This window comes from Ammospiza nelsoni, chromosome 1 (genome assembly GCF_027579445.1).
Source record: "Ammospiza nelsoni isolate bAmmNel1 chromosome 1, bAmmNel1.pri, whole genome shotgun sequence".
Classification (NCBI taxonomy): Eukaryota; Metazoa; Chordata; class Aves; order Passeriformes; family Passerellidae; genus Ammospiza; species Ammospiza nelsoni.
The window spans coordinates 119949044-119975012 of NC_080633.1; the positions used below are offsets into that span (position 1 = coordinate 119949044).

At 38.9% G+C, this 25969-nt stretch overlaps 1 protein-coding gene across 2 annotated transcripts in view; it reads left to right on the top strand.

Moving 5' to 3' along the window:
• Positions 1-1316: 1316 nt before the first annotated feature.
• Positions 1317-25969, top strand: part of PREX2 (phosphatidylinositol-3,4,5-trisphosphate dependent Rac exchange factor 2) — a 171511-nt gene continuing 146858 nt past the window's right edge. For both annotated transcript variants that reach the window (XM_059490731.1, XM_059490739.1), the window contains exons 1-2: positions 1317-1482; positions 1573-1766. In XM_059490731.1, coding sequence (XP_059346714.1) covers positions 1626-1766 — 141 coding nt within the window. In that variant the 5' untranslated portion in view covers positions 1317-1482; positions 1573-1625. The remainder of the gene's footprint in view (positions 1483-1572; positions 1767-25969) is intronic.

The window sequence follows — 25969 nt, forward strand, 5'->3', positions numbered from 1 at the left end:
TTCTAAAGAAAGAGGCTTCAGTAAGCTGTGTTTGGCTTTTCAACCCATCAGTCCATTTAAACCAAATTTAGCAGGGCCATGAGGTACTAAAAAAATGTGAAGTTTTGATTTTCATGAAAATTAGTATCTGTTTTTGAAATGGACTAGCCCCATATTGAGGAAGGAGCTATGCTGAGGTCAGCAGGCAAGTTCCAGGCTTATCTGCACAAGCATAAATGACTGAGCAGGATACATATGGAAGAATTTGCCTGAGCAACTGCTTCTCCTTGCCTTGGCTTTATGCACAGGAGCTGTTTGTGTTTGGGAAGGGGAGGATGCAAGGAAGTAGGTCACATTCAAAGAAATAGGCTTTTTTTTTTCCTCTGCTCTTTGGGAAATGTCTTGTGGGAAGTGTATCCTCTGTTTCACAAGAAATGTCTGAGGCAGACAGCCTGATGATGGCTAGTTATCAGAACACAAATGTCTTTGCTTATGCTCTCCTACTAAAGGATTCCTCTCACTGCCTCAACTTGTTCTGCAGCTGTAGAAGAGTTGTACTCTCAGGTTTTCATTTTATTCTGTCCCTTTAGGATGTTGCAGGTTTAGAAAGATAGTTGATATGGAATATGTAAGTTTGAAGACCTGCATTTTCTTTCCGTTCACAAACCGAAGAGCTACCCAGAGAAAACTTCAGCTTTCATCAGTGGTCTTAAAATGCACATGGTAGCATCCTGATATATTGCAGTCTTCAAGAAACCAGTTCCCCTCACCTAAAGCAGCTGTATAATTTTTGCTGGCTGTTTGAAATACCAACAGAATTATTTTTTATCCTTTTAATGTATCATGCAAATCTGATAGGCAGATAGGAAAACTGTATAACCTGGAGAGTTCATAGCACTTTGTTTCAGTAAACAAACAAACCAGCCAACCTAAACCCCCTCACTATCTTCAAAGAACTTCTCTGTACCTGCTCAGCGCACGCTTAGCTCTGTATGTTTGCTCGGGAGAATATCACAGCTCGTATTTATGATACACGCTGTAATATACATCGCGTGGGAAGGTGTGGTAGGGGAAGTTGAAATGGCTCTTTGCTGATGATAAAATCAAAACAAAAACAACTGCCGATTCCCTCGCCAGCTCGCTGGGACATTTTTATAATTCTTTTACTCTGTTGTTGGAGGACTCCAATTAGCCTCAAACTGGAGATCGCAGCTTGTGTGTGAAACAGGCAGCTGGCACGCAATCCTCCCTGAAGTTGTTTCCTTTCCTTTTTCCTGAGATTTAGCGAAGGGGGGGGAAGGGGTTGGAGTCACATGGATACAAAGCTTTTGATTAATGTCCAAGTCTCTGCTGCCGCGGAGGCTTTCCAACCTCTCAGCTAGCAGGGCGAGCTGGGAACCAGTGGCCGCTCGTTTCCTCCCGGCTGTGTCCCCTTCCTGACGGGAAAGGAGCGCGCTCGGGGGCGGCTCGTCGCCTGCGGAGCTCGGGCGGCGGCGGAGCGGGGTGAGCGGGGGCTGCGCGGTGGGGAGCGGCCGGCCCCGGCCCCGGCCCCGCTGTGTAACTTGGCGGGGTCTTTGTTGTCCTTGTCCGCAGCGCAGCGCCGGGGAAGGCGCCGGGCTGGGAGCACCGATCCTCCTCGCCGCACCATGACAGAAGAAAGCAAGGGGGAAGGCAAGGGGGAGAGCGGGAAGGACTTGGAGAAGCAGCTTCGCTTACGCGTGTGCGTCCTCAACGAGCTGCTGAAGACGGAGCGGGACTACGTGGGCACGCTGGAGTTCCTGGTGTCGGTGAGCGGCGGCGCCGGGGCCCGCGGGGCAGGGAGCGCCCAGCCGGGACAGGGCTGTACCCCAGCTGCTGCCCAAAGGGAGGGAGGGTAACAGGTCTGGAGACAGCCGAAGCGTTCCTCCCTCCGCGCCTCGGCCCCCGTGCCCCCGCCGTGCTGAGGCACTGATGCTCTCGCGTCTCCGCGAGTGGAAGCGGATGGGGGCGATGGGTTTGGGCTCCCCCAAACCTATCGGGCGAGGGGGCCTGCGTTCATTTTAGGATGCCGTAGGGTTTCCACTACTTGCGACAGTCTTGGAAACCCAGCGGTGCAGGGGGGAGGCAGCAGGACAGAGGGGGTGCTGGTGTGCAGCAGCTGCTTGGCATTAGAGGCACATGTGGCGTTCACTCCCGTCTTGTGATAGGGGGTCAGCTGGGAGCGTCGTGCGTTCTGCTGAGCTCTCTTGGGACTGTTTGAGCTTCCTTCTACATCTGATGGGATTGTTGGTGCCGGGTAATACCCTAGTCAGAAAGGTAGGAGTTCTCACTCCAAAAGCCAAAGGGACAAATTATTGCAGAACAGATGTGGCCAGTGTTTCCTTTGTGCCTGATCTCGGTAGCATCACTTTAGGGCTCTGATGTGATAAATATGTTCAAATCAGCTGCTTCAGATTGCAAAAGTATTCACAGTAGCCCCATCATACATTTCTCTTCCCCTGTCCCATTGAAGAGGGGAAATCCTTCCAACTGCAAACTTCCTGCCTTGCTGCCTTGAGAATTGTGGACTTTCTGCTTATTACCATGAAAGAGGAAATTCTTAAGTTGGCTGTGACAGGGAGAATAAAAGCACAGACATTGGAGTGAAATAAGATCTACAGAGTAGCTTATTTTCTCCATATGTTTATCCTCAGCAGCACCATGAAAAATGGTAAATGGTCCAATGTGTTGGGTTGTTTTGTTTTTTTTTTAAGCTTAGGATGTATGTTTGAAAAAGAGGCTGTGCAATTATTTTACTTGATTCCATTTAATGGTCAGGTTTTACCTACTTTTAAAAAAACTTTTCTAAGGAAATGTTATTCCATATTCTACCTCAACCCACAAATTTGGTGTATGCCAGAGTCTTGGATTTCAGCAAATTTGAAGAATTCGTAATATCTTTAATTTTGAATTCTAAGGTTTTAGACATAAGATAGATATTTCAGTTCAAGCAGTAAGTGCTCAAATTCTCCCAAGGATCAGAATCTGTAAGTGTTTCAAGTTCTATCCAGACACTGAATTCAGTAATAAGTCTTTTTGCAGTTTGGATCAAGATGATCTAAATAAATCATGTGGAGAAAGGAAGAAGGGTTGGTGTTAAATACTTGGTTCTACATCAACTTTTCAGATTCATTAACAGTTGTGGACACGGTTCAAGTGACTGTTCAGAGATGTGAATCCTTCACAGAGAAATGCCACATGTTCTAATTGTACCTCAGTTTTGTTTGAGCTTTCTGAGCTTTCCTTTGGCCTACCTGCTAGGACTGCTGTTGAGATCAGCTGTGGTGGTGCATTTGTGAGGGCCACTGGACTAGGGCCAGGATGGAGACCATGACACTGATTTTACGTAAGCCATCAAACCCATCCCTGAGTGAGGGGCTTATGTTCCAGCCAAAGTTGACAGCTGGACTTCCAAGTCATCTCAGTGTCATCAGTGGAGCTCATTGTGGTGGAAACCACCTTTCCTTTATGACTGAGATGGTGAAGCCAGTTATAGTGTCCCTGAGAGTTTGCTCTGAGTACCTGCAGTTTTCACTGTAGTTAATAGGAAATAGGGTATTCACTTAGATAAATGAAAAATCCCTATGCATGGCTAGAGAATGAAGAGGTTGTAAGGAGGAAGTGACTTGCTGGTCTGTGTCAACATGGGAAATGCTTTGCTGGTTTCCCTACACTGGAAACATACCTACTATATGCTAGATTTATTTAGGTTCTTTTGTTTGTGTTGTAATTAAAGAACAGATTTCTGGTTGGTTATTTAAAGTCTTTTTTCCCCTCCTACTCTATGATTGCTCATCCTCCACTTATCAGTGTAGTGAGAAGTAGCTTGGCTTGTATGCTCTGTCAAAATTCTGTAACACTGTAAGGTGCAAATCAGAAGATTTGATATACATGTAACTTTATTAGATAGAAGTAGCTGAGTAGTCATTCCTCTGTGAATTAATTCACCTCTTCTTTTTTGGCTTTGTGCTGTGCAAATACAGTATATTGTTTTACATCTGCACTCATCACAAAACAAATCTGAGTGAAAAAGGTCTGGGTGTATTAATATTATTCTTTTGTGTCTCCTGAATCTTCCAGTAATAAACTGTAGTAGTGTTGAGATCTCAGCAATAACAATTTTGGGCCAATTGCAGTGGGATGTGTAAACATATGTGAGGTGGATAAACTTAAGTCACCCAGTAGTTGCAGCAATGTTGGAAGGAGGAGGCATGCACAGGAAATTATGAATAATTATGCTTATTCTTTTCCTTCAGATGTTTCATTATAACATTTAGAGTGCCATTGCAATACCAGAGTTTTTGTTCCTTCTAGCATTTCTTAAAAGTAACAAGTGATGGAAGAATTTACTTAAGACACTAAAAGACCTTTTAAAACTATATCTGTAGACAGAAGTTTTTATTTTTACTAAGCTACAATATTCTGTTATGAACAGTTGATGCTTTATTGGCTAAATTAGCAATTGGACTTTTTCTGCTTCTGGATGTTTTTGCTGATGATCATACCATTTTCCTGTGGCAAAATCTTTGCTTTCCAATGAAAGAGAAGGCTTACTTGCAAGAATAGAGGAAAATCTTTCTTTCTTATCAAAATTAACTTTCTGGAGGGGACAGAAAGTAATAGTTGATGAATATTTGCACTGTATAAAATAATTCCATGTCACCCAACTGTGTGACTGAATAATTAATAATTACCTTATGTACTTACGGTAAAGTACTTATAGTAAATATGCTTTAAAAAAAGTTGTAACATTATCAATTTGTACCTTATCTCCTTCATGCTTTATAGCAAATGACCAAATATATATTTACTGCGATCTGTGTAAACATAAGAGACATTTCCTATGTTGTCCTTTAAGCACAATTAACCTGGAGAAAAGGAGACTGAGGGAAAGCTTTATCACTCTTTACAAGTACCTGAAAGGAAGCTGTGGTGAGGTAAGGATCAGTCTTTTTTCCCCAGCTGACAAGTGCCAGGACAAGAGGAAATGGCCCCAGGCTACACTAGGGAAGGTGTGGATTGGGTATTAGGAAAAATTGATTCACTGGATGGGTGTTCAGGCTTTGGAATAGGCTGCCAGGGAAGTGGTGGAATTGCCACCCCTGGAGGTGTTCAAAAAGCATGCAGATGTGGCACCTGGGGACATGGTTTGGTGGAGAACATGCCAGTGCTGGGTTACTGGTTGAACCTGATGGTCTTAGAGGTCCTTTCCAACATTAATGATTCTATTCTATGGCTAGCTAACTGGAGCAAAACTGCATAAACTTTTCTAAGATTCCTTGGTCTGTGATTTTGTGCTGGGGAACATACGATCTTTAAATGAGAGTCTTAAAAAAATAGTTGGGTTTTTTTTTTTGTAATTTGCTGAGTGTTTTCATGTGCAGTTTCATTTAGTGTGTAATCAGGGTACTCACTTGAATCCTCAACATAGCAGTAGTAAAGAGACCAGTAAAACTGTGGTTGATGAGACATTAAAAAGTATTTAATAGTAAAGAGTTGCTAAAAAGTGGCTAGGTTAATTTGTCACCTTTTTACCTGATATAAGGCTTAGTTTTTATGTTTGTGATTTACACTAATTGACTGGCCACTAAGGTAAATCAGGCCATAAAGAATTTTAGGATGCATGTACATATATGTATATACACATTTCAAATGTACATGTATATTCTTTGGAAAGAAACTTTATTTTGAAATAGAAATTGGAAATGTAATCAATCTGCTACACTTGGTACTTCAGGGGATATCCATGGAAGTAGAGTTTAATTTCCTATGGCAGCGATTGTTTCTCTGGCACAGTTTTGTGTTCTGACAAATTTGACGTTGATGGGAATAGAAGCAGATGTTGGCACTCCTGAAAGCCTTCCCCACGGCCTCAGCTGGGGTGGCTGGTTAGATCTTGAAGCAGCTGGGGGAAAAAAACAAAGCTAGTTTATTATGTAGACTACAGTATGGTTTACAGAGTCTCTCAGTGAATATATATGCTTCTGCCAGTTAACTCTCAAGTATCAGTTTGATTTTCTTACAACCTACTGTACTGTCTTCTGCTTGCTCTAAAGTGAAAAAATGGTTGGTTTTCTTTAAATGTGCCCTGTTAAGGGAAGCTGAATTCTTGCTTTTCAATTGGTATAAAGAGATATTGTTTATAAGGTTTGTTGTGCAGCCTTTTCAGTGTCTGTGTGACTCCTCGGCTTCTGTGTTCCCCTGCTGAACATTCCCTGTCTCTTGGCTCAATAAATATTTCTCTGATTTTTGAGCAGACTAATTATTTGGAGAAGTGATTACAGTAATTGAGACTTCAGGTAACTTTTATAGTCAAATTCAGTGTTACTAAGCCTGGCTAGCTATAGAGGATTTATGTTCTGGATGAAAGCTACTCAAATAGTTATGCTATATAATAAAGTTAGATGTTGGGCTTTCCACAAAAAAAAAAAAACAAAACCAAACTTATAAATGATCTTTTATGGCTGTGGTTTGATATAAAAAACAGTGTGTCTGTGTGTGTTGTTTTTGTGTGCATGTGTGTATATATCACAGAATACCTTAAATTGGAAGGGTCCCATAAGGATCATCTGGTCCCACTCACTGAATATGTTATATGTATATCTCAATTACAGCGATGATTAGTGGCTTCATAGTGCTTTTCATAATTGCATTTATATTTTATAAAAGGGATTTAAATGAATGGAAGGGAAGGGTTTTAGCTGGCTGCATTTTTTGATAAGGTTATGTGATTTCCTTTCTCTTCAGGAAAAGAAAAACAACATTCTATGGCTACTTCATCATGAAAAGTCAAAAGGAAGTGCAAACACAATTACCATAGAAAGTCAATATCTTTTCCATTCACTTCCAATTTCTGTTTTTAACTTACTGAAGTGTTAACAAAAAATGTGAGTGTGGCATTCTATTTTTATTTGACTTTGCTTCTCTGTATCCATGGCACCACCTGTGGTCCCTATCAGAGTAAGGGTAACTGCTTAAAAGCTGTTTATGTCTTTGTAACACCTGCCCCAAGGTTGAAGACTCTGCTTGATGGACTGGATTAGCAAGAAAGATTTTTTTTTTTCATGTGAGTGTCTTTACTAGGTGATCGCAGAATTCGTGCAATGTAGGACAATGGCAAAACCCAGAGTTTTTTCAGAAGAATTTTTGAGTACATATCTTATCTTGTTTGGAATTGGAGGGATTTAGGCTAGACAATGACAAATGTTTCATACTTTTCAACGTATTTCCTCTTACTGCTCTCAGATGCACTTAGATTGTATTGTGAAAAACTCTTCTTTGGGAAGAAAGGTGGTTTGTTGAGCTGTTCAGTGAAAAGTTTAGAATATTGAAAGGAGAAATCTTTGTTCCATAGCATTTAAGAAACTTATCTGCTCTTAAGACGTATTGTAGACTAAGACTTAATCTTTTGAAGCCTATAATATACTTAGAAATGTTGTACAACTTCATGATTTATCTGTATTTATAAATAATATTTGCAGTGTTCCATTTATTTCTTTGCTCTGCCTTACAGCTCAGTCCTGGCACATGTGTTTCACAAATTTGTAGTGTGAGTTGCTAATTTAGAAGAGGCTACTTGAGGGGGACCATCGATCAGAACATCCAGGTTTAAGTTATTCCATGCAGCCTAATGCTGTTGATTAGTATGCTGTTTGCAGTGATTTCATGTAGGGGGATACAATAAAAAGAAATAAAGGTAGTATAGAAAGTAATCTTATCCCCTAAAGAGTTGCAGCTGGGTAAATTATTAAAGATTAGGAGCAGACCTGACTTTAACAGGCCACAGCCGTAGCCAACAAGAAGAGTGTTATAAAAGAGTGCATTGGTTGGTTGAGGGAACTGGGGTCATTTGGCTGCTGTGACAATGAAGAGTCAGTGCCTGGAGGAGCTGCCTACAAGAAACATCAAGGTGATATGAAGCTCCTTGGAGATGACAATGTGAAACCTTTGCAATATAATGACAATGATTTCAAGTATTTATGGAGACATATTTTTAGATTGCATTTCGTAGTAATTTTTGCCACCATTTTATGAACACCAAGCTTAAAAACCAGGCATCCCAAGGTTGATTTGCATTTATTTGGTAAGATTAGCATGAAGAGCAATTTTGTCAATTAGACAAGGTTGGCATCATTGTAACAGTATTACAACATGTGAGAAATTGAAAAGTTCTTTGCATGGGAAACCAAAAGGAGCTGTCCTTTGGCCAAAATATATCCAAGGTGGCTGTAGTTGACCTAAGATACTGATTGGCATGATTTGCTAATCTGCAGAAGGCTATAACTGTGTATATCTAAGTAAAGTATATGTCCCTGTTTGGAAAGGAATTGGATTACCCATGAATGAAATACAGGCTTGAGCAAGGGTAATGAATTTTATTTAAGACTTTACCTTTTTATACAAGTGTCTTGAAGAAGGCACTTGTACTCACATCCTCATGCATAATCTTTTACAGAAATTTTATCTAACTGTTTTTGCTTTAGGACTCAAGTATGTGTATATTGATTCAGTTCTCTGTTTGGGATCGAGCGGGATTATTGCGGTCTTTGATGAACATGTGGGTTGGTGTGGGCTTGGCCACTCAGGAGGAATACAAGAATCAAGATAGCAAAGTGAAGTCACCACTGCTGGAGGTATTCAGGAGGTGTCTGAATCTGGTGCTGGGTGCTGTGTTTTGGTGGTAGAGTCCTGTTCCTGGGATGGAATGACCCTGTTCACCTGTACAGGCTGGGGGCTAGAAAGCAGCTTTACAGAGGTTACTCTGGGAGTAACTTCTGAGCAAGAACTGGAATATGAGTCAGCACTGCAGCCTCTCAGTGCAGGAAAGAATCAGCATCCTGGGACTCTTCTAGCAAGGGTGCTGCCAGTAGGTGAAGGGAGGTGGCTCTTTACCCTCTGCTCTACATGTGTGAGGCTTCTGAGAGTCACATTTTCAGCTCCCTAATTGAGGAAATAGTTTTACCTACTGACACAAGTCTGGTGCTGACCAGCAAGGTGGGGAGGGGCCGGGAGCATATTGCTGCAAAGAGGCTGAGAGAGCCAGGGGTCTTTGGCCTTGAGAAGGTTAGGTGGAATTTTTATTGTTGTCTACAACTCCCTGATGGATAGGTGTGGGCAAGATGCAGCCCCGTTCCTTTCAGAAGTGCACAGTGGAAGAAGGGGAGGCCATGGAAGATGGGAAATCAAACGTGGTGTGAAAGGAAAAAATACTGCTCACAATAAAACTGGTCAAAAACTGGTATAAGTTACTCAGAGGCTTTTTTAAAATTTTTCTTGAAGGTCATCTAGGCAAGACTGGACTACCTGTTCTAGTTGACACTGCTCTGTTCAAGCAATTGGGCTAGATGACCTCCTTTCCAACCTCCATGAGTCATCACTTTGCAATTTATTGCTATGACAGAAAAAAGGCTGACTGCCTTGAAGTTTCAGCCAGTTTCAGGAGAACAGAATTTTCAGGGTTGCATCTCTACTTCCTTTATACTCTGAAATTGCAATGCAGATTGCCAGGCTGTACTGTTCAGCAAGCAATAATTCAAAATTTAAGAGAAAACTCAGGTACATAGTTTTGGGTTTTTTTAAAAAAATTCAACTGTATTATTTTGCTCAGGAAACAGATAATCTGGCACTTTTGTACTATTTTCTATTCAGAGATATCTTAGTGCATTGCTTTCATGAATAAATCAAACCTGTGTAGTTCTACAAATGGGAAACTTAGATCTTGATTTTTGGCTCCCTGTGGAAGCTTGTGCCAGAACCAGAAATGTAATCTAATGTCTTGATTCCCAGTTCACCACTCTGACAGCAAAGCAACTCTTTCCCGACATATATAATTGATGCTAAAAGAATGGTTGTCTGCTTAAAATGTCTGAGAAGCTGCAAGGACAACTGTTCAAAGCCAGCTTCATTTTGTGCAAGCTTGATTGCTCCTGGGATTGTCTCATAGGCTGCTCACAGTTGAGTTTATCCCATTGTAGGGACAGAACTGAGAAATTAGGCGTTGGTTGACGCTTATTTTAGACCCCACGAGACCTCCAGATTGTCCCTTGTGCTTTTGGCAGTCTGGCTGCCGAGTCATCTGGCATCCCTGACGAGCTTTCAGGTTCAAGGCTGAAGAACATGAAGGGAATGTGTAGGAGAAACAGAACTGAAGTGAGTACTGAAAAAAACATAATGCATTGTAGTAAGGTGGCTTTCTTTATTTCAGTGTAATTTGTATGATGCAGGACCCTTGACAAATTGATAATATCTTGATGAGTGAAGCAGAATAAATAATCTAGTCCTTGACCTTCCTAGGGAAGTTTTATATGAATTCTCACTTCAAAATGACATTTCTCTGTGGCTGCTGATACTTGTGCCTGGATGTTAAATACATTATATGTATTGGCATATTTACTTTCTAAATCTATTTTTGCTTATTATAATAACTAGAGCAAGTGACGAGTATCAATTAATATGATGGTGAATTTAAATTAAAACCATATTTCATAATTTTACCTCTGAAATAAATTTTTAATTTTCTAAGGCTGTTTAAAAGGAGTAATTGCTAGAGTGAGGGATGAATGTGTTCCTACATGTTGACTTAACAATCCCAGTCTCTTTATGTCTCAATCAAATCTGTTGTGACAGAGTGGTTGATGTCTGGGATGCTATGAATTTGTGCAACAAGGCTGGAAAACCTCTTCATTTTATTTCTTAAGGATACTCCATATCCTTAAATTCTTTGGGTAAGGTATCTGTATTCCTAGAAGAAATAGCATGCAATTGAATGCATTGAGACAATATCCTCTGACTGTGTAGTGTGAGTGTGGTCTTTGCTCTAAGAGTCACAGAGGCATTTGAGACTTAAATGGATGTGGCAGCACCTGAAGCTCTGCAGTGTATAAGCACCACTTTCCTTAAAATGATACCACAGCCTGGCAAGGTGGAGGGAAAAAAGTGGCACACACCTGTAGAGTCAGTGTTGTGTTACTTGTAAAGTGTTTATGGCTGAATAGCTTGTATTTATCTTTTTGTTGTCTGGGAGGGAGAGCTATTTTGCAGAAGCCATAGGAAGCAGGAAGGCAATAAATAAGTCCTGATTCAAAGAATGCCTTTGTAAAAATGGCCACCCTACATTTATAATGAGAGCTGCTTCCTTCCTTCTAGTGTCTGTTGGTTTTTGTTCATGAAAGGTATGATAAAATACTACTTAAAAATGAACTTGCAGAGTATGATAATGACCTAAAATGAGATGGGCTGGAAAGAACCTGTGAATTGCTGTGACAGATTTAAGAAAAGGTCTAGCCCACTGCCCTGATTCTGGCCAGGACAGGGTTAATTTTTGCAGCAGACAGAAGGGGGCATGGCTAGGACATGGAGATTATTCTGTACCATCTCAAATCATCAGTGGGAGAGGGGAAAAGGGAATCTCCTGGGAATAAAGGGGTCCATTCTGGTCAGGGTAGCCTGGTGGAGGCAGTGGTCAGGTGCTGCTCTTTCCATCTGAATCATTCACCTGTTTCTTGTGCCCTCTGCCATTAGTGATGTTGCTGTTACTGTTCATTTTCTTATCTCATTGCTGTTTCCAGTACATTGTTCTTATCTCAACCTGTGATCTTTACCTTTTGTGCTTCAAATTTTCCTCTTTAGCCCACCACAAGGGGAGGGGGGAGCAGTGAATCAGTGATGTGTGGTTTCAGTGGGAGCACTAAACTGGGGAATACCATTGCTAAACTACAACACACAGTAGTTTTTTTTTTTTAAATAATATTAAGTAGTAGCATCATTTGGAGAGTCTGTGCTTTGTGACTGGGGGCTCTCAGGTCTCTCCTGAAGAGTGTAGGTGTAATACCTTGTTGCAAACTAAGTGATTTCTGAGTTTGATTATTTTTGTATTTGTGTATTTTTTTGGCACCTGTAACTTCTGAATGTGTGTCCCGTAGAAGAATTCCTTTTGTGCTTTTTAAATATCCTGTCTCAAAAATGTGCTAAGTACTTACATTGCTATTTTTCTCATTGGAAATCTATTTATTCTTTTTATGAAACCCCTTTCATACTTTTAATCATCTTTCCAATTCCTTTGTGATGAGTTCTTCTGGTGTCAGTATCCTTGATCTTCTGCCTAGTTTTGTTCTAAGTCTCTTGCAGTTTTCAGAGGGCAAGAACTAATATCCCCAAATGTGTGTGATAGATGTTTGAGGTACTGAATTATGACTTTTCTTGTCATAATTCAGTACCTCATACTTGTCGTAATAACATCTTTCTTGACTGAAAGGTGTTAGAATTCTGTTTATCTTCTGCAATGTGTAGTTAGCACCTTACTTAGGCCATTTTTTACCTCTTTACTTACTTTTAAATTTCAAAAGTGGCATTTGTAGAGATTGGACAAAATTCTTGAAGTATGACTTGCAGCTGCCATTTGCTTTTTCTTATAATTCTGTTTTGCTGTGTGAATGTAGAAAAGATCTAGAAAGAGATCTCAGTGAAGGATTAAGTAGCCAACCAGGAATAAATAGGAACAGTGAGAATTATGAGATTTACATTTCTGTGCTCTGGAAATAGGAAGGAGAAAATATAAAGAAAAAATACACTAGCAAGGTTGAAAAGGAAGAGGAAAGGGTTACTAAAATTAGTTCTGAAAATGAAAACTTGCACAAAAATCCCCTTTGAAACATGGCAAGTATGTGATGAGATTTCCTCATACTGTAGTATGTGTTAATAAGGCAGGCATCATTGGCTTTTGCAGTGTCAAATTAGATGCTGCTCATGGTCCCAGAAGTTAACTATATTATTGGATGTTTGCTGTGAGTGGGTATAGTACAATTGCAGTGTTTCTTAGACATCTTCAAATATAGTCATCTTGAGGTGTGAAAATACCATTATCTTTGAATTTGGTTATTGTGTGCTAATTTGCTTTTATGATAAAATATGAAATTTCAATAATTATCAAGAGATAATTGAGAGTTTTTTTACTGGCAGGAGCAACATGTGAGCTGTCTTTAGTTAATCTCTTTTATCAGTGAAAGAGACCTCCAGGTTTTCAGAAGGGTGTGACTGATGGAACATTTCAAAAGTGCGAAGTTGTAGATCACTTCCATAATGTTGGAAATCTTTTTGGCAGAGCTGAGATCTTTCTGTGGTTTAGAGTTACAGTGGAGACATATTAAGTACAAGGATTGTGTCTGTTGTTTTCTCTAACTGGAAAGGTTCATTTTCTATTAAGATATTAGTTCTGTAGTTCAGTTACACAGAATAACACATAAACACCATGAATAATAACAATACTGAAAATAATGAATGGAAATTACTAAATTAATTGGTTGTAGACCGCATTTAAATATCTTGTGATATACCTGGAAGGATTCTTTATGTGGGTTAGGGCCAGAAGAGTGAAGAGCTGATAGCGATAACTTTTAATTTACTTAAGGGTTCATTTTTCTCTTTGACACTGCATGAGATCCTGTTTATTAAGAATAATGCCTGGAAGTTGGCAGTTATATTCTGTATGAGTGTGTTAATTTCTTCCCATATGCTACAAGGTTGTCTTCACAGGAAATAAAGGGACTTTTCCCCATGTTTAGTTGTACTGAACTGTTACAATCATCAGACCAGACAGAAACAATGGCAAGGAAAGTTTCCTGTTTTCTGCAGATATTGAAGTGGTCTTCGACCCTTACCAAGGAAGATCTTCGTTCCCACTGTGGCTGCACAGAGAACTGAATTGTCATTACTGTATGAAGATGCTGCCATCTCTCTTGAAACACAGTGCTTCCCTCTTAAATGTCTTAAGGCAATTTACCATCAGTTCTATCCGTCTCAATTACATCTCAGTATTTGCACTTAGAAATAGCAAATTGACAGCAGGGAATGCTTCTGGTTGCCTCTCTCTAAACACTCAGATTATGCTGTGTTTAGAATAGTTTTAGATAGGTGATGAAATAAAGCTTATGCCTGGCTGATATCCTCAAAAGGAAAGCAGAGCAGAATACAAATTTAGTAGACTTGGAAGATTTGAACTGCAAAAAGGAAACATGCTTTGTTTTTAGTCTGCTGTGCCAGGACAAAACTGGGGAAGGCTGGTAAATCAGTGTCTCAGCAAACACTCTGTTGAAATTTTCATGTGAAGGTGAGGATAATTATGCTGATACTGCTACAATATAAACTGTGGTTTTCCATAGGTAGGGAAAGACAAAGACTCTGACTGGCCTTCTGAAAATACTGTGAAAATCTTTTTAGTCAATATTCAGCCTGTAAGTTCCAAAGAGATTGCATGTCTTTAAATTTCACATACTTGTGTTATGGAACATTCCCATGAGTTGTGGGAGATGACCATCAGCCATGATTAAAGATTATTTTAATTGGAATACATGAAGATAAATTTGAACAGGAGCTGTACTACTGGTAGAATTACTTCATAATTTCATTCAGAAGGCCAACTTCTTTCAAGTTAAAAATTTATTTTTAGAAAGTAAAATTGGACTTCATAGTTACAGTAGTTTATCATCTGTTACACTATCAATTGCAAGTAATTAAGTTGACTAGTTAAAACTCAATCTCATTAAGTTATTAAATTTGATTTAGTAATGCACTTTTCAATACATGCAATTCAGTAAAGCATAGGTTTTCCAAAGAAATTTGCAGGGTACTTCTTCACTGAGAAATATTTATGATTCCTTCACACACTTTTTTGAGTCTGAGTCAAAATTTTCTGGTGAAGTGGTTAACCAAGATTCTCTTGTTTCCCTGTCAAATTTATTTGGTGTACAAATGCCACTTTAAAATGATTATCAGTGCCGTATTACATAAAATACTCAGTTGTCCTGATATTTAAACAGATTTTATGTAGATCACTATACAGTATTTGTGAGCGAGTGATGCTGGAAGTTGCTGTATCGTGAAGGATAAAAAAATGAAGGACCAACTGAAGTTGATTTGGGCATCCTGTGAGAAATGTGTACTGGAAATACACAGCAGCAGCATCCACCACAAAAAGTAACAATTTTTGCACTTGTAGATTTTGCTAATAAAAAAGCTTGGTGTTTGGACCAAATGAGGTATTCTTATTACAGTAAGAAAAAATAAAATATTAAAATATGACTGCCATAACAACCATTATTCATTTGCATATTGCATATCTTTGTAATGAGAAATTCCCCATATTTACTTGCCAAGTGCAGTTTGGCTTTTGACTGCAAGAACTGTTAGATGTAAAACAGGGCTTTGGCAAAATGTTATTTTATGTCTAAAATGTTTGTTCTTTGTATGCTGTTGTCTTTCTTAATGCACCATAGCAGTAAAGGTTGTAATGGCTATTCCAGTCCTTTTTCTGTTGTTTCCCAGCCACCAAACAGCTCTGGGATAATACAGTGCTTTGACTTTCCTATTTTTGACTTTTTCCTATTTTTTCTAAAACTTTTAATTTCACTTTTTATTAAAAAATTAAAATTAAAAGACCCTTTGAATTACTTTTTAATAAGAGTAAATGTTTCTCATATTCTGACTAGTGGTAACAAATAAAGCATTTACTACAGTTATGCCACAAACTTCCAAAAGGAATTTACCAGTATATCACAGCAATACTTGGTGCTGACCTTTTACTCTTCCATTTCTGCAAATTTATTTATTTGGTTTTGTCTTGCAAGAGATGGTGAATGGTTATTGGTAGATAACTGGACTTGAGATAGGTGCAGCATTCAATGTCAATAGGGCAGCTGTAACCTTACTGTGCACTACAGATGGGAAACAAATATTAGCATATTAAATATCCTTATTGCAGTATGAAGTTTTGTACAGTGAAATATTGGATTTTTTTTTTTTCTGGTTAATGAAAAATGTACATGAACTGCAAATTTTCCGCATGTAACCAAATTCTACTTCTCAGGCTTTAAGAGAAAATTAAGCATTTCAAAAGAAAACATTTGGCCTTTTGAAAGCTTCTGCTGCTACAATAAACCCCAATATTTTGAGGGACTACTGTTTTCACAAATTTTCCCATTTAGGAAAAGTGGCTACATGAGGTGCTATCAAATACTGCCCTTTTATGTAAAGACTTGTCCCATCACTTTATACATTAGTTTCTACTTCAGCAGATTGTCATATACAGACCTATCTAGCACTCTGTTCCTAGTGTATATTTAATTCTGGTTTACATGCATACACCAAATATTACATGGATTTAAAGCCATGATGAGTCATGACCAGACCTAAGATGTGTAGATATGGTTAACATAAATTATGAGGTAGCCTAATTCTGTGCCCAGGCTAAGACAAAGACCTGAGGAACCAGACTGCTGGTTATATCCAGATTCTCCTCAGATCTCTGGTGCTTCTGGTGCAGAGTGAAAACTGTTCTGTAAAAAGTGCCAGCACTCTGCTACCCCCCCTATTCACATGGGGACAGGACTTAAGCAAGGCCCTTTGCATGCACTTTGACTTCATCCCTTTTTACTGCTCTTTTAATAACTAGTACTCAGGTCTTTGCCACCTGGCCTTGGGGAATTAGATACTGCTGCTCCTGCCCAACGGAGGCTTTGATTTTTTTAAATTAAAAAGTCTTTGTCTGGTTTTTCCCTTAATGAGAGAGAATATCTTCAGTGATAAGTACTTTGATAAATGAAGAATGAAAGTACATTTAGACTGTTCCAAATTTTCTGAAAGTGAACTTTTACACAACAGACTTCTAAATTTGTATGCTCATACTTGCTTATTTACATCCACTTAAATGGAAATTTTGGGAAAACAAACTTTCCTTAGATTTTAAGGCAAGGAAGAGAATGGGCTGCTGATGACATTGTAATACTAATTTTCTTTTCAGGTTTGTTTTAGAGGAAGATACACGCGCACACACACACACACACACATATATATATATATATATATATATAAAAAAAAAGAAAGTGATTGGGGGTTGGTCTTAACTGGAAGCATTTACTAGAGATGCCTCTGTCAGGAGTTGTTTATCTAGCTAGTAAATGGATGAAGACAAACTTGGGTAGGAGGCTTTGTTTGTGTCTTTCCTTTTTTTGCTCAGTTACTGAATTAAGTTAAATATCCTCCCTAAAAGCTGAATAATAGACTTGTCCCTTGTTTCTTTATTGGTGTTATCATAGAAAGGTGGTTTTTAATATTCCTCCCAATCCAAATCAATCTCCAACCTCCCTGCCATGGGCAGGAAACCTGCTAGATTAGGTTGTTCAAAGCCTCCTTTAGTCTGCCTTCAACAGGTGGAGTCCACAACCTCCCTGGGCAACCTGTTCCAGTGTGAAGTTTGTTAGATCTTCTCAAACCCAGCCTCCTGCAGTGAGTAGTGCTTCACTCTCCCAGTTCCTGCTTCCACCTTTTGCAGCTCGGGTAATGTGGCCGGGATACTTGCTGGTGAAGACAGAGGTAAAAAATGGCATTGGGTCCCTCAGCCTTGTCCACGTCCTGGTAACCAGGTTACCAGTGGCGTCCTTCCTGAGAGGACCCCACATTTTCTCTAGTCTTCTGTTGCTGATGTACTTAAGGAAGCTCATTTTGTTACCATTGATGTCCTTGGCCAGATTTACTTCAGCCACTACTTTAACTTTCTAATCATCTCCCTGGCTGTTTGGAGACTTTCTCTGTGTTCCTCTTCGGCTGCCTTTCCCTGCTCCCACCCATTTTAAGCTACCTTTTTGTGTTTAAGTTTGTCCAAGGGCTACTTGTTCATCCATGCAGGCCTCCTGGCATTCTTTCCCTATTTCCTGTTACTTCAGAAGATTTCCGTCAGATTTATCTATAAATTTTCCACTTTAGATTTCCATTGAAAACTGTTCCTTATGCTGTGAAGAACTCCTTTATTCGTATTAATTTTTTTTTTTTTTTTACTTTCCGTCTGCTTCTAGTATGAATGAAAGAAGACAGCTTTTGCCACCTCTCTTTGGTAACCAAAAAATGAGTTCATTAAGTGACCATGAATAAAATACTTGTTTCCAGAAGTGTACTTAATGTTTGTGTTTGTAAAGGCTTTTACTGGAGCTACTGTATATGCTCAAAAAAGCAAAAAGAAGTTAACATTATCCTGGAACTCCAGTGTCATAATGGAAGTGCTTTGTCTTAGTTTAAATAAATATTTACTTTGAATGTCCAAATTTACATTAGCTAAGAAGACTCTTAATGTGTATTGTAGATTGTGTATCCTGATAATAGTGCTGGATAACACATAATGGTAAGCATTCTCAAAATGCCAGAGTTATTCTGAGACTTGCCTGTTGTTTATGGTGCATTCAGACTTCCATTGTTTGGAACAACTGGAACTCAGTCCATACTGTTCCTGTCAGAGGTGCCACTTGCTGTGAGGTGGGTATTCTGACAACTGGCATCTGGAGTCATTGCTGAATCAAAGCTGGGAGGGAGCAGAGACAGATGCTGAGGAATGCTACAAAAGCTCCTAGCCTGGCCAAATACAAATTGCAAAATAGGAGACTTGAGTGTCTAGAATTTTATTTTCTTTGCCCAAGCATTTCAGGAGTTCTGGGTAACAAAGTTTGAGTGTGTTCTTATGAATGTTGGAGGCTTTCTATGGGTGTCCTGGATTTGGTTAGAGAAATAGCACAAGGGCTAAATTTAATTGTCTTAGTGATGTCTGAACCTCTAGCTAGTTCTTTCTAACATAGATCGGCCTACCACAGTACAAGAAAACATGATGTGAAAGGCTGCTCCACCATTCACTTGAGCAGGATCAGTGGTATGAAAAAGTAGCCAGCAACATTGGTGGGGGAAAGAGGAGCTTTGAGGGCCTAGAGGAGGTAACTGATTTTTGAAACAGGTGAAGGAGAGGTCTGGTTAATTTTAAGATATTGCAGGGAAAATACAGCAGTGTGATAGGAGAAAGCACAGTGCTTCAGGTGTTAACAATATTTAAAATATAAACTGATGCCTTTCAGAGAGATGCATGTGCTCTGTTAGTGAGGGGTACCTAGACAGTGCTTTATTGATTTAGTTTATAAAAATCCCACTCATTTGATCTCATGGTGTAGCATTTAAAGTTTTTAAGGCTAAAAGTGTTTTTTAAAGTTCTGTATTTTAATAACTTCATAATATTGAGAAAACACAATGCTGATTTTGTGCAGCACACAGGGTGTTAACGTCCTTCTGCATGTATTTAAGCACTTAGCACAAATGAAATGCTTATCTTTACTATTTTGTGGCCAAGTCAGTAAAGCACAGTACATTTGCTTTTAACAAACAGATGCAGCGCAAGAACAGAATTTTCTGTCTATTTGGTCAGGAAACTGACCCCTTCGTATTTCACAGAATTTCATTAAACATGAGGGAGAGACAAAGTGGAGGATGCAGTGGGGTTATTTTCCTAATGTCAGAGACCAGGCTTTTACTCTTGTGTGCGAATCCAGTCTGCTCAACCAAGTGAAAAGCTCGGCAGTGCTCAGTGCAGGCTAATTAGGAGCCTCCACCATCACTGCCCACAGAATCTGTTTGCACTCAGTATTCTTGGCACCCTGCACACCACTGCACTGATTTCACTCTTCATCTGCCACCTTGCTGCAGCCGCTGTGCCTGTTCCAGTCCGGAGCCACTGGCTTGAGCAGGATTTTCCAAGCAGTTGCATCTCTGGTAGCCTGCGCCCTTTCAGTACCAAACCTGAAAGTTGGATTGGGAAAGGGTTTGACTCTTTTTCCACATGATGAGTATGTTCATAAATGCAGGATCAGTGGAAAAGGGTATAATAGCATAAATCAACAGAGTTATGAGCTGAGAGTGGATGATAGCAGTGGAAATGGTGAGCAAGCAAGAACAGGTTAAAAAAAAAGCCAATGAATTGCAAGCAGAAATCAAAAGATAAAAACACTTGAGTGCACTCTGCATAAAAAGCTTGCACTGAAATTCTGGGTTTCTAGATCTTCTTGTTTGTTCCTTGTTATTTGGAAATAGTAATGAAATACTAGGAAAGTGAAATTCCGTGCTCTGGTAAACTCCAAGGCTTACTTAATCTATTACTATTACCAGCTGGTCTGAAGCAGTAGAGACTTGTGCTTTGGATGTAAAGGCTAATGACTTATGCAGAGATGAGTATCAGGTTACGTGTCACAATGTATGTTTTTCAGCTTAAACACAATTACTGGAGTTGTACGTCGCTGCTCATGTTAATGCAGGTCTGTTGGACGGAGAAGAGCAGGGGAAGATTTGTCCTCACAGTGCCAGGGACTGGTGTCTGCTGAATTTCTGCTAACTCTGTTACTCCTCTCGGGTGATTTCCTTGTCATCATATGTAGTTTTTTTTTCATTGTAGAGCATCTCCCAGTGTTGTAGATAATGACATAATTTGTGCAACAGTGTTATGAGATCAGGGACAACGTTGCCAGTCCCTGTTTTTTCAGTTAACCAAACCAATATACTGATGCTCACTCTGCTTCCTTCCATGGTTGTCTGTGCTTGACCAGTCCCATTTTTCTGCAACAGCCAGGGAATATGTTTTACTGATGTGACATGGAAGGGGAGTGATCTCACTAGAAGTGCATTGCTTTTCCAGTATCCTCTCTCTCAACTTTTGGCAAAGCACTTCACACTTCATCTGTAGTTTTGCTAATGCATCTTTGCTAAGGGACAAAGAGATGCCATGTGTGTTGGATGGAGAGAGATGATGAAGGAAGCTTCCTCTGGAGTCCTGCTGGTCCCCTGCTTGAGAAAGGTTCCTTGCATGAAGTAGAGATGAGTATCCTTCCTCTTGCTCAAAGTCAGAAGCTTTCTTCACAGTTTGGGAGTGATCTGTTCAGGTCCTCATTTAGCTGTAGTTACTTGAGACGCACTACAGTATATTTTGCTTAATAAAATGGGATAAGTTTAAAAGTAATTTAGCGAAAGAGAAATATGCATTAATGAAAACTGTAAAAGCCCAGGGGTTTAATTACATTTACATTTTGAATGGAAACGCATGTGGATAAATTCTTTGGGTAGACTTATACAAAGAGCAGTTCTGGAATGGGACAACATGGATATTATACAGAGAAGTTTCTGAAAACTGAAGTGATAAGCTTGAATTATATGCTAGGCACCTTAGTATATTGATATTTTAAATGGAAGAAAACCATTAATATAGTATTCAACAGAAAAAAGATGGCATTTTGCAGTTCTGCTGTTTTAAATATGAGAGATGCTTTATTGAAGTCAATCTAAGCACTATTTGAACATAGACTGTAGAAGAGAACTAAACAAATACACATCTGAAACAGACATTGTGATTGTTCTTTGGAATTTTTAATAGCATGTATTCCAAGTCTGACTCAGCTCTGAAGTTAATTAAATGAATTACTTAATAGCAGTAGTAGTTAATATGTAAAATTTAGTGTGTTATGAACTTTTTTTGTTAAGTAGGACATCTAATAATAATTTTCAAGAAAATGTGAAATTTTATTTACCTAATAGATTTTATATTGTTTTGTATGTCCTGAAAACTCACTGGATGTGGTGCTTTAATCAGAAGCATATGGTAGTCCTTATGAGTGAATAGAAGAATAGGGATTCTGCTCCCAGAGGGCTAGAGTAATTGTATGGGATTTTGCTGTTAGAGTAATTGTATGGTAATAAAGTCATGGGTTTGTTTTTTCTTCTTGATCAGTATGTCCTGATACAAACCCAAATTCAAACCTTTGAGGACAGTGGGCTGCAGAGCCTCTTCTGGGGTCAGCAGTAACTTAGGAAAAGTATGCAGGGAGGTCAGAGATCAGCTTAGGGGCCCATTTATCAAGGGAATGAGCACGGGGCGCTCCCTTGCCATTGGTTCATGAGTTGATTTAGAAAGCAGGAGCGAAAGCAGCAGGATGGGAAGCGCAGCTGAGATCTCTCAAGCCGTGCATTGATGGCACTGAATGCCTTTCTGGGTCATGGTCGTTGCACCAGCGAGGGGCTGGTTCCCCAGTCCCCCAGCGCAGGGAAGGGCGAAGGCCCCAGCCGGGGGGGAGAAGGAGCAGGGCATGTGGCTCACGCCGCTCCATTCACAAGCACAAGGATGGCAGAGGGCCCAGACTTTTCATACAAGCCCTGCACAGCAGCTTTCAGTCTAAATTCATGCCACTGATTAGATGCAAAGTTTCTTTTCATTCATAGCAGCCAATTCGTTCCAGCGAGCAGAGAAACATAACATAAAGTATAGAAAACACAGCCAGCGGTTGCCAATTTCTAGGCAGACTAAAACCTTTTTGCTGTAGCTGAAGTATGCTTATCATGTAGATTTCCCTCATCACCACTTGTTTTCAACGCTAAACACAATGGCAGAGTGGGCTCTAGTAAGCGTTTGGTATGCTTTGAAACTTTGCAGCCTAGCTAATTAATGTGATTTCAGTTTGAAGTATGGGTTGTGTGGCTGTTGTTTCTGTAAAGGAAAAACTAGGCAAGGTTTAGAATAAAGCTTTAATGATCGGCGTGACTGTAATCAGCTTTTTGTCAAGGTTTTTTTAACCTTGAAAACTATCCATACCTGTTTTCACATGTAACTTTTTTGTGTCCATCTCTAATTAGAACGGTGAAATTTTTAATTTGTGGGCTGGCTGTTTTTCCCCCCTCCAAATTATGTTAATTACTGAAAGCTTAATTGGAAGACAACTGTTTCCAGTAAGGAAAGAGTTTTGTGTGTAGTTGAAAATATTACAAAAGGCCTTCCCACTTACTAGCTATTAATGCTCCAAGGATGAAAGTAGTCTGTATGACTTAGAAAATGAACTTGCTTGCTGGCTCTTTATATATGTGAGCAAATAATCCTCTCCTGTACTATCATTGTCTTGCTGGGATTGAATAGATTTTGTAGAGGTAGGAAAGTGACCGGATTTTTTTCTCTACTTAGATGTGTAAGTAACAGTCTCTCTTGAAATGCTGCTTTTCTCTCTAGTATTGTGGCTTGTTTTGCATGATCACTGTGATGTATGCAATCAAATGTTGGGTTAATTTAGGTCTCAGTAATTTTGTAAGATGCAATTACCACCACAAAAGATTCATTTTTGTCTTCTGAGCTTGACATCCCGCTGGCTGGTAGGTAAAACGTCCCAAAACTTCTTCCAAACTGCAGTTGGAAACATTCAAGGGATGACACAGTTATGGGTCCAGTGCATGAGAAAAAATTAGGTATTTCAAGGAATTAAAGATGATGATGAGTCAGAAGAAAAGATCTTAGTGATCTAAATTCATAGGATGAGCTAAGTACTGTCGTGCCCAATCGTTACTAGGTCTGACCAGAATAAAAGGGTGTTTGTTTATTACTGCTGTCTGAGGACATTCTTCTTCCCCTCTGTTGCACTAAGCTGTCTGCAGTTTCTTATGATGCTTAAAAATGGAAACAAGCCTTCATAATTAAAATATTTGTGTAGCTGTTTTGTTTAGTCCTTGAATATACTCAACTGTACTAAAGCAAAATTGAGATGTGGTATTTAAATTATTTGCAACCAATAGAAAAGATGCTTAGGAAAAAGGACCCCAAAAAGTGTATGAAAACAAAGCAGTGCTTACGGCAGTGCCCTGAGTGATGATGATTAGAGTATTATTTTTTGTGGTTTTTCAAGTGGTAAGAAGTGTTCTCATTGTTAGTAGAACCTAATTAAAAATAATTATGCTCTGGCATTTTCCTTTCTGATACAATTTAGGCTGTAGTGGTTCTCCATTCTCTCCATTGAAGTTTAGGGGGGTTTTCTGGGAGTTTAGGAGGGTTTTTTTTGTTAGGTTTGTTATTTTTTGTCCCCAGATGTGATGCATTAAAGTTGTCTTGAACATATTTGAAATGCAGTGTGCTGCACCTTATGTGCCATAAGTCATGAATTGAATGTCAGAGATTTTTGGAACCATATACATTAATTTACAAAGCTCGCTGTGATAGTAAAATTACTTGGATTTTTAATTTTCACAAAATCCAATGGCCTTTACAGAATTTAACTTTTCTTTTTGCATTTTCAGAAAATTAGGCTGTGTATATCCAGAATTGTTTGTGAATCTTTTTTCCATTGCTTCATGGTGCTTGAAAATTATTTATTTTCTTTGATTCATTGCTATATGATTTAATAGTTATAAATGCAAACTAAAAGACAAATTCTGATGCAACCATTTTTTTTCCTCTTGATGTTTAAAAATGTACTATAACAACTTGCAGTACTACATGGATTACCTAGTTTTGTACCTATAGCTTTGGGAACAAAATTTTCTAGTTTCATGTTTTTGAAATTTTTCAACTTCTTAAAATCTTTTTTGCTGTTAACACCCAAGAATTTGAGAGAAAGAATATATCGCTTATTCTTGATGATGACACAATTTCATTAAAGGGATACTTTAATTGCCCAGATTTAGTTTCATTGCTTTTGAATGAAGCCTTGGATTTTTTAAGATGGTCCAGAAATTCTGAAGACTATGTCTTTAGAATTCAGTGTTATTTAGAGATAAGATCCTTATGTGTCAGGTCTTACCTACAGACAGACTTTCAGGGGTAAGTGTCTTATCCAAAGCAGGCTGTTAACAAATGTCTCCAGCACAGAATTCCTGTGCTCCACAGGTAATGAGGAAGGCTGTCAGTTCCTGAGCATCATGGTATTCACAAGCACCAAACTTTAGAGGGCTGGGATACAGTTCTTGCTACAGTAAATGAAGGAGGTCCAAATTTAAACTTAATGTCTTTGAAATTTGATCCACAGGCAGATGATTAGCGTATGTAAGTATATATTTCCTCTCCTAATCTTTCTGTAATTTCTCTTAGTCTTTTTAACTAAAAGCACTCTTAAATCTATTTCTCAGTGGGTAAATTCCTCCACATAGTTCATTAAACTGAGTGATTTGCTTACTGATAGAACCTGTTTCTAGGAGCACAATAAATTTCTAACTCTGAAATATCTGGTTTATATGTGCTTACTAATTAACAATGAACTGTAGGTATTGTAGATGATGATGACCTTAGGATTTAAGGTATTTACACATAGATTTTGATAAAAATGCTCTTTGAATAAATCTGCTACAAATTCTCTTTGTTGTGTAGTGGTAATAATTTATAATGGTTTTTCTTCTTTAGCTTGCAAAGGAGCATAAAAATTATTTTTTATTAGGAAAGTAATGGCAACTTACTGATATTATAAACAAGGAACAGTAATATACCTTCAACTCTTCATTTGCTATACCAATCCCCCTTCAACAATAACAAAAAAGTAAAACATATATATATACACATGTATATATATGTATGTATCTCTTGGCAGCACTATCTTCCTGTGTCAGCCTGTGAGTTCTCCTGCAAAGGAGTCTTTGTGATATAATACCATCTAGCTAGAGATACTATTATTATCAGAAGGAAGTAGGAACTATTAGTACTTGAGAATATGTTAATAAATGGTATATAAGGTCAAAGATAGGCATTGGCTGTGCTGGTCTTAAGAAAACAAACACACAGCTTCAGACTTGAGAGATCATCTGTAATAAGGAATCATCTGTTGAAGGGATTGGTGTATGCAGGTCAGAAATCTCCTGTAAAGCAGATTGAGAGAATTCTCAAATACTGGCCCTTTAGAGGACAAATGAGGATTGTACTGATCATTTGACATTGCTCTTAGAAATACAGGTCTGTGCTGGTTAAGAAGGTCATAGAAAGCGAGTTCTTACTTTTTGAAGAAATCTCATTTCATTCATACTGACATTTAAAAAGTGAAATAAAAAAGAAAATACAAGCAGTAGTAATCCACTATAGACTTCCCCTGATTTTTATATAAATTGTGTGTCTGAATTGATGCCTGGCTCCCTGGATGTGATCATAGAGCTGCTGTGATTGGTGATTTCAAGCCTAAACTGAATTTTTTCTCATTCCTCTATTGTATGGAGAAGGCAAATGATGAATCTTCCCCTTCTAAAGGCAGCTCTTTCCCATATGTTCTAACCTGGGGTGTTGTTTGTAGGATGAATACTCTGTTTGTACTCTGTTTTGGATTTTTAACTGTCTTCAAGAAAACCTTCATATCTCAATTTCATTTGCTTTTGCAGTAGATGATATTTCTCCTGG